The sequence below is a fragment of the Liolophura sinensis genome, chromosome 6 (genome assembly GCF_032854445.1).
Source record: "Liolophura sinensis isolate JHLJ2023 chromosome 6, CUHK_Ljap_v2, whole genome shotgun sequence".
NCBI classification, from domain to species: Eukaryota; Metazoa; Mollusca; class Polyplacophora; order Chitonida; family Chitonidae; genus Liolophura; species Liolophura sinensis.
In genome coordinates this window covers 65,265,938-65,275,858 of record NC_088300.1, presented here as the reverse complement: position 1 = coordinate 65,275,858, position 9,921 = coordinate 65,265,938, and the positions used below count along the sequence as shown (strand labels likewise).

The following is a 9,921-nucleotide window of genomic DNA, read 5'->3' as shown; positions in this document are numbered from 1 at the left end:
ACTCCGACATGATAGTTACGGTCGCGTTACGTTTTATCTGGTTTGTGAAACACGCCTATCAAATAACCAATACATTTATAAATGCATAATATTTGGTATCAATTTTTCATTGTCCCTCTCCTCCCCAATGATTTTCTTGTGAAAAGTGAACAAAAGCGAAAAGTGATTCAGTCCATTCAATTTCATGGAGACATTGCAATGCCAAGATGTCTCACAAGAGGACTCTACGTTCATAACCTTTTGACAACAAGTATCATTTGTGGTTCTTGAATGTAAGGCAGCGTCAAGGAGGCAGACAGAAACAGAGGTCTTCCGTTATGGTACGCGGACGAGGAAGTAAAACTGACCCTATTCTTTTACAGAGCCGATTGGAATTTATGTGACATGAGGGGATTAACCAATTAAAACTATACACTATGGAAAGTAGCTTATAGCATCGCTTGAACAGACGGTGCTCTGTTTTTGGCTAAGACCCTGTTACCAATTGTGCATGATCCTCTTACCATATGTGCATTACAAACCCGGATAACCGAAGGCCAAATAAGATGCTTATTTGATTTAAAATTTAAAGATGAACACTGACTGGACTACTTTTTTCAACACAGTGACGACTCAAGCTCAAGTTGAATGGACCATGCATTGTTCCCTTGCATTTCATGAGTAATAACGTCATCGCAATGGCAAGAATGAAAAAAGGGAGCCTAGGCCAGAACTACTTTTGGCGGTAAAGGTTCTTCATTAACACTGAATGATAAAGGATAGACTGAAGTTAATTCCAATTGAACTCAGATGTCGTTCTACTACATTGAAAATCCTCAGTATACTGGTAAATGGTTTTCCCCAAACCCTTCACACCATATATTTTGATGTTGTATTGCGTGTTTTATTAACATTCTTATAAGTTATGTTCAAGTCCAACTCATGCTGGCTTACTCTCTGGTCGTACGTGGGAAGGTCTGTCAACAACCTGCGGATGGTTGTGGGTCCCCCCCACCCGGTTTCTGCCCGGTTTTTCTCTCTCCCCACCATAATGCTGGCCGCCGTCGTATAATTCTTGAGCACGGCGTAAAACATCAACCAAATAAATAAACACAAGTTATGCTCTTTGAGGTAATGAAATATCTTATTCACATAAACATTTAAGTTTTGAGGTAAGACGGTGGCCACAGTGTTCGGGGCATTACATATTACAAAGTGCGTATTGCTTTGTCCGTATTTATCAAGCAACTTAAGAGTTAAGTTATAACTTCCAAGTGCTTAAAAAGCTAACTCTGAACAGGAAAAAGCTCAAATTGTGCAGTGTACAAATTTTAAACTTCCCAGAGAATAACGTTTTAATTGCTACTGTGTTTGAATTCTCGACTTCAGTATTAAGACGTTTCATAAAACAATGTGTGTAACATGGTGATATGTAAGCGCTATCTACCTCCAGGCTGGAGGGAATTTCATTTTAGTGTAGTAGTAGAAAACACCAAACCCACGAATCGCTGTTTCAAATCCCAGCTGGTGCCCCCTCCCCCCTCCCCCGTCACATTAGGACATAAGTACGTGGGAAGGTCTGGCAGAAACCTGCGAATGATCGTGGGTTTAGACCGTCCCTCACCCCCCCCCCCCCCCACCGTCGTCTAAGTGAAATATTCTTGAGTATAAATAGATAAATAAATGTATGAGGACATTAAACACTATACAATTAAAGCTCTCATCGATTTGTTAGTCCCATAAAAAACACATTTGTTTCATCTCATAAGCGTGTGTCTAAATGCGTACCACACAGGGCGACTTTTCAGCCATTGGTTAACCAGTCCTTCTCTAACACCTTGTTTTTGTCTTCACCAGGGGACAATCCGAACATGACCAGGGGTTTGAAGGCGAAGCGGCAGGCCGACATCCCGCCGCTCAATTCTCTTGATTGGGAACAGGTATCTGTGGTCAAAGGCAGACTCCGTCAGGCGATTCAAGAGAAGCGAGCCATGAATGGTAAAGACGCTCTGTGCCTGGACTTCATTTTGGACAGCCCTGTAGAGGTAGGAAAACACCTTAACTATAAGCTTTCTACCTTGCACCGTCCCAGAAAGCTATTGTGACTGAATGGGGAACCCTACGCGCCTAAAGTAATATTGAAGAAAGTTACGAAGATTATTCCTGTCCTGGCGCTGGCTATACGTGGACAAGCTAGTAAAATTAATCGGTTAAATTTAACACAAAGTCTGCTATCTGGGTGATGCTAGAGTGTATTCTGTTATCGCAGCAGATAATTCTGTTAAATATAACACATCTATTGTATTAATTTAACATAAATATTCTATTAGACTAACAGGATATTATGTTGAATGTGACAAAATAATGTTACAATAACAGAATACATTATAGCATCACTCAGATAACAGACGTTATGTTAAATTTAATTGCTTAATTTTTTTAGTATAAAGTAGTTATAATGTATATGTTACAAGACAGCAATGTTCTATCCGGTTAGAACCTGATTCAGTGGTTTTTTGTAGGGAAAGTGCACCGTCACATTAATTCCCTGAGTGAATTCGTCTTTTGTGGCCAACATGGCTGTGTCGTTAAACTCCAATTATGATATGCTGTTTTATGTCGATTTTCATGTAAGTCTATCAATAAAACTGAAATACAATTCAGTACACAACGAATGAAACTGGCCTCCATCGTATAAGTGAAATATTTCTTGAGTAAGGCGTTAATTGAACAATAATCAAATAAATAGGTTTACCTTTTAAGCTTCCTTCATAGGGTGCAATTCGGCTTACTGACTTGCAGAATTCAGTGTAGAATTACTTACATTTCAGTCGAATGTTACAAACTGATTGGAGAAGAACATATATTCATAGTCTTTTAGACCAATTTAACCACCTTGAGCGAGGTTTGAAATTGGCTTGTTATTTTCCATCGCAGTCTGCCGAATTAAAAGTATTTTTTATGAATCTGGGCAAATCATCATTAGGTCAATTAAACAAATTTTATTTTATCTTGATGAAGCTGTAAGGTGATCCATGCAATCCCTGGAAAACAAAATAGAGTTATTATTTTAAAAGGGGAGAAAATAAAAAGTTCCGTAAGTTCAGATGCAGATGAAAGTTAGCTGTGAATATGTTCTTCGATATTTTTACGTTTTTTGTTTAAAGAGAAAAAGACAATAGAAAATAATTGTGTATGGTGGGTATTTGGGACCACCTTTTGGTATATATAGGGTGTGTGTTACAATGCTATAAATGAAGATGTAATAAATATATTTGCTCTATTCCCCCTATTCTCCTGGGAAATAATGGAAAAAAATGTTAAAGATCATATTTGCAAGTAAATTTAAAGGCTCTTTCATATACTTTCATTTTTTATGTTTTCTTGTCCTTTAAGGCCAGTTCTCAGCATCAGATGAATCGAGTAAAACGAGGGTGTATAACTTTTCCGTGGAAGTGCTGCAAGTCTCAAAGTTTGGTAACATCTCATGTTCAAGTTTTATTCCTTTTGCAGGACAAATCTCTGGCTCCAGAAGAGCTTCTACATATTCAACGACGAGCTCATGTACGGAAAGAACGAAATAGATTAGCGGCGCAACGAATGCGAGAACGGCGGAAAAGCTATTGCGATAAACTTGTTCAGGTAACTGAAATTGTAAAGTTCTTACCGGAACTTACCTTTAAAAATTTTTTCGTAGAGTGAGATGGACGGTTTAGATGAGTAGTAAAATGAGTTGACGCTTTATGCTCTTTAAATCCTCCAACCACCACTTTAAATCAGATTGAAAGTCATGGATGTGGCTTTCTAAATTGCAACAATAATCTAACGCAATGTAAACTTTGAATTATTACAGCCCTTATCGGTATGAAAGACTACAGCATAGAGAGTAAAACCACAGCAGTGATAGTTCCGGAATGGTGACGTGTATAACTGGTGAAATCCGACCTATTAATTGTCAGCAAGGGATTTATTGTAACTGTTTAAGTTAATTTTTAATAGTAACAACTTACACGCAACTTACACGCCCCTAGAATAAAGTTTCTTCTCGACTATCTGGCTTTATTCCTGGAAGAATAACTGTAAATGCACTTTTGATAGTAAACCTGTGATTAATTTTCAGGAATTGGAAACTTTGGAAGATAGCAATAATAAACTGGTATGGGAAATTCGAAGTTTAGAATCAGAAAAAAGTGAACTGGAATCTATTTTAAAGACTCACTTGCAATCATGTGAGAAAGTGCAACCAAAAACTGTTCCTATGAATTCTCTGGACTGTATTCAGCCGCTGGATCTGCGAACTCGACCTTGCAAGCAGGAACTGGAAGAAGTTGAACCTGCCCTGCCACCTGTGCAACCGGAAGTCAGTAAAGTGACAGAGCAAGACTTCCCGTTAGACTTGAGGGTTATGAAAAATCAATCAGATTATACGGACTGTAGTGAGGTGAGTACATCGAAACGACTGCGAACATCCTCTTTATGATCCACCCGAGTTATGGCCCTTGAATCCCGGGGTTTCACACTACCAGAGCACCACTATAAAACGCCCGTTGAAGGCGCGCGTGTAAACTCCTCAGCAAAGGTTGTGATGAAGGGAAAAAAACGAATTCAGTTGCGAAAAGGAGTGTTTGTTGAAAGTTTGACTGCAACCGTGGACCTGTGATTCAATGAAAAATGAATGGTGTAAACCGTATCTTTGATGGTGGTCAGCAAAGACTTAAAAAGAGCGGCAACGTTGTGGAAGTCATTGTAGCGGTACTTTTTTCGCAACTGTTCCAGACTGCTCTGTGTCAGTGACGTACTGAGGACAAACAGGGAAAACGTAGAGAAATTTCAACAACCGTTAGCATCGACACTCAAGAACTTCCGGACTTCAGCTTTTTATAGTAGAGCGAGTCACCAGGAACGTGGTCCGTATGTACTATAAATGGTTTTGAATGCCTCAAAGTTGCGGTGGCGCCATCATATCGTATTGTTATCGGTATATGTTGTTTGCAATAAGAGTCGACCGGCCAGATCTGGTCGTGGCCATACGCCTCACCATTTGGCTATTTTCAACTAGAAGATATGGTGCCTGTGAAGTAACAGAATGGCGACTTCTTCACGCAGTCAATACATTTCGTCGCCGATTTAAGCCAGTTGTATTCGGTGGTCAGCTGTTCGAAACCGGATAGATCCATACACAGTTTGGACTGTTTTGTCTTTAGAATTCCCCTGTAGAGTATATTAGGGTTTGTTTTTCACGTGAATGCTGTGTCGTTTGTAGAGTTGACCGATTCCACATATTCCTACTGCCGTTATTCATTGTAAGAGTTTATCATACCTGTTAATTAGATTGACTATTGTCACGTGATGCTCACTGGCCAGGTGCTAAGAGGTGTGGGCAGCCACTCGGAGAATTTGTGAACACAAAGTGCTGTCTTTAAAAATAACTGTTTTCCCGGTGATTCTTTTATTAATGTTGTCACAGACTTCTTGTTTGTGTCATGGTTGTGATATAGTTCGTTACTATGGAAATGTATAGCTTATCCTTCTTGGTGCCCTGTATTTGTGCTTGTACTAGCGTATATGGAATGAATTTCCAAAGTTACTCCAGTATGAGAGTATATCGAGCATACAAGCGCACTATGACTTTGTAGCAAACTGAGCGCCCTTGTCACTGTCCTCGAAAATAATGTTACGTTGAATCTGCCATAATACTGTGTTGCTTTAATACCGCTTGTTTGAGAAACAGTTTCCTTACGTTTGTGGAAACTGATCACGATAAAAATCTTTTAGCCGTTTTTTTTTTCTTGCAAAATTGTTATCCATGAAATGGCGTTTTTAGTTAACTAAACATGGCGATACTGAGATTCTAGTGTGAGTTCATGCCTCACTGCTTTGAAGTTTAAATTGTGATTTACACTGCCACAAAAGCAAGGCATGAAAGGAATGTCTAAATACATATCCTTTATAACGTGTGCGTTCTTTAGCACTGATTCACTGACTGGGTGTTAAATTTCCTTTAATGACGGCACGTAAAACATCCCAAGACACAAACAGCCTCACTGGCTTACTATTACATTTGGGAAATATGAGTCTCCAATACCACATCAAGTCTTAATCACTCAGACTGCAGTTGTTTGATGGAAGAAAAGTGTGATCCTACCAATTCCGCAATGGATAATCATTTGTGAGCGTATTTGAAGTCCTGGCATGGTTTGGACATATGATGACACTCCCAGCATTTACAGTTTTCACAGTTATTCTGCTTGTCTTCCGGAATGTAGATTCGACAAGATTTTACTAAAAATCCATTCCACCAATGTGTCCCCAAGAAACGCTGCTATAAGACAATAGCTACAGCATTGATTGATTCGTCGTCTTCAGCGTTGAACAAAGGTGATGTGGAACTGTGGATTGCGTTACATAAATCGAAACGTTCGGCAGTTCTATATATGGATGTTATGATGAGTATATACGTATAGACTATGGAATGGGTAAAACAGCGTGTTATGGTTATCAGTTGAAGATTATTTGTAAATTGAGCATGTATGTGTGAATTGCCATATTTATCCAGAAAGATTTTGTTATGGTACGACCATTTGTTTTATCTGTACATGTTTTGTTATATATTTGCGGGTATCTGATGCGGTAAACAGCATTATCATTTCTATGGCTGTCTGATTACACAGCCTTGCGTGGAATTCATGTAAGAGGACTTTAGGGTGAGATTTGCAGGTTATTAGATAGACTCGTCTTCACGTGTCAGAAGAAAGTTCATGTTGATAAACGAGATTTGGCATTACACGGGCTGTACCCTGCCCAGCCCGTGAATCCATCACAAACTTTCCTTCCGCATTTGTTTAGTTGGGCGCCCATTTCCGTTTGTATCATGCCCTCCCCATTCATCCTAATGAATGCCCTACGTCTGCTAGCCATTGCGTGTGCTCCTTCTGATGCTATATGTTTGTGTGTACATTATAAGCCAAAGCTTTCCCAAATTGATTGTTTGTTGTACTAAGCATAAGAGAAATCCCTGTTGCCATTTCCATGTGAAAATTGTTATCAAAAATTGTTCACCTACCTGAATCACGTATTCCGTCAAAGAGTGAGTTACAAAGAGGTAATTGTCACGCTGAGGTGACATTTATACAATTGTTCTGAAGTAATAATTATGTTACAATGTATACATGTATATGAGTTTGCCTGGCAATATTGAGAAATATCTACAGATTTAAATACAGTTAGTGGCACATGTGAAATAAGTGTGTTATAAACGAGATGTTCATTTAATACTGTCATTTTGTCTTTGGAGTGAAGTCATAAAATCATTCATCGCCATGATATGGCTGACATATTGCCAATGTGGCGTGAAACCTGAATCATTGATTCATTCATTCATCTTTGAAAATGACTTTAGTTATATGTTGACACTTTCGTCACTCATTGATCGCTATTTTTGTTTATGCCCTTGAAAAACAATACCTAACTCAATAGCAGACTGTTCAACACCTTCCCAAAAAGAACTATGACCAGAGATCAGAACAAGGGAAACGTGTATTGAAGTCAACATATTTGGTATTCTATATTTGGGCGTAACTATGTAGCCATCTTCAGGAATATGAAAATGGTTCCATTTATGGCAGCATTTTCAGAAACTAGGGACTAGTGTAACCTTACGAAACCAGAATTACCGGCAGGAAAAGATGAAATGATGTTACGTTTTTGAAGAAATTATTTTTTGTTTTGATTGGATGTTTTCACCGGTTACTACAGAATGATTCACTGTTATGACGGCGCGGTGAGTTTTGTGAATGCTCTAAACTAAACCGGCAGTGAACATAACTTTAAAGACGTGATCGACCTAATATGGAAATATTTTATTGAGTTATCTTAAGCCAAGCGTTTGGTAGTGTTAATGTGCTTGCCTTTTTTTCAGCTCGGTCAAAGACGTGGGTTCATTTTGATTCTCGGACATGCAGAAAATTTTCAATATTCTTCTTCACTTCATTGTTCCCACTGGCAAGACTGGTCAACGACGCTGTCTCGTCTACTGCGGACATTTTACGTGTTACCAATGGGACATATGTCACATGTGGAATAGTTCGCAAAGGAACTCGAGAAAGGCCGGTTGCTTACTCTGGGCACTCCAGTTTCCTTCACATATGAAACTGGTCACTATCGTATTAGTGAACATTTCTTGAGTATAGCGTTTTACAATGAAACAAGCAGACGAGTGAATAACATAAGTTTCCAAGCATCGATTCCACAAAAATATTTCTGACTTGTCAAAATTTGAAATACGATTTTACAGCTTATTTTTCGGTTTAGTGAAGTAAAAAATTTTGTCCCCCTCATCAAAGTATTGTCTAAAGTATCCGAATTCAACTTTCTGTACCAAAATTAAGTGTTATGGAAAGATTTAAAATTTAAACTTTAGTCAGAAGTGGCTTTGTGGAATTGGCCCGGTAAACAAGTCAACGAAAACCATATCTCCTTAAAGAAAGGGTTAGGGTATGGAAGCAGAGGTTATCCTAATGGCCCTTTAGTGGACTTGTGGGTAATTAGTAGCAGCCGAGGATTTAGCCAGCACATTCCAGGTGTTCGGAATTTGTATGGGTGAGTAGGAGCTTAAACTTTTCCTATGCAATAATCTCCTAGAACAATGGTATCCTTGACTCCGTTCCTGAGTTTTTCTTAACCTTTTTCTCGCCTTCTCAACTTTCGTTTTCTTGTCGACTTTGGGAAAAAGGCCTCGGCTTATCATCACAGCTCATTAGGACAAGTCACGTGACCGAAATAACATTTAATCCAGTGAAAATATTCGAAGCATTCAGCCCAGTGTGTATATCTTTCCGGTTGTGACCATCTTAAGGGCAGATTAACCATTGGGCTTTGTTAAGACGGAAATTCTCATGTTTTACTTGATAATTGTGTTTCCCAAATAAATTGTCCCGTTCAAGGAAGACATCAGAGAGCAAACTTTCAAATGACACGACCCTATATATAACTAGTCGATTCAAACTTGAAGACAACGTTGATAATTAACTGGACTAAATGTTCTCTACTGAACCTGCATTTGGATTTCTGTAGCGTTCTGTTAATGCACAGTTTTCACAAAACCTGGCAACTTAATAAAAAAAATTAGACCGTATATATTTAAAGGTTTTGAAGCTTCTTTCTCCATACGGGGGAAGTTCTATTAAGTTGGCCACCTTAACAGTGCAGGAGTAGTGCAACCTTAAGCTAGCACTGTCAGTCAGATGCAGGGGATATAAAGAGATGACACGAGACTAATGGGATTATTTTGAATAAACAAAAAAATTGGCGCTATAGAAGATCGCATTATGCTGGCGAATGCGAAAAGCTCACGTTTAAGGAGTGTTATTTTTTCGCGTCAACCATCTACCTTGTCGAAACCTACATATAGGCGTGCCCAAATTGTGCGTTGAGCAGACGTTTACTTAACATCATACTTTTCACGTATTCAAAATTTCACATATTAAACACCGTTTACGCAGTACTTTCTCCAGAAGGTTGAAGCATATCGTCTAAAATTTTACGAAAAGGCAAACTAGTTGGTCCAATTAAGCAATGTCAACTTTTTTTCTCTTCTGTAGTTCCGTCATTCTCTCTGCATAGCTGTGTTCTTAATGTAAAGAGATAGTTTATAAGCACTGCAGTGTTACAACATGCAGAGAATGCATGATGTGTTTTTTCCTACGAGTAGAACCGGTTTGTGTAGGCGGAGATTGCTGTGCAGTACAATAACACCCATTTTCTAATGTTTTATAATGGTGAAAATGGGACACCTGTGCTGTCTCCCAAAATTTACGACTTCGCTTGTCGTCGTCGTCGTCAAATTTTGACTTTTCCATGAACAATTATAGGTCTACGCCACTTCGGGTGTGTTTGAGAAGAACATCGTCGCGAGCTCTGGCGCTGGAAAAGGGACACAACACA

At 38.9% G+C, this 9,921-nt stretch overlaps 1 protein-coding gene across 1 annotated transcript; it reads left to right on the top strand.

Moving 5' to 3' along the window:
- Positions 1-1,817: 1,817 nt before the first annotated feature.
- Positions 1,818-7,272, top strand: LOC135468225 (uncharacterized). Its single transcript, XM_064746350.1, has 3 exons — positions 1,818-2,024; positions 3,493-3,621; positions 4,100-7,272. The coding sequence occupies exons 1-3, from the start codon at positions 1,851-1,853 to the stop codon at positions 4,457-4,459; spliced, it is 663 nt and encodes a 220-aa protein (XP_064602420.1). The 5' UTR covers positions 1,818-1,850; the 3' UTR covers positions 4,460-7,272.
- The last annotated feature ends 2,649 nt before the right edge of the window (positions 7,273-9,921 follow it).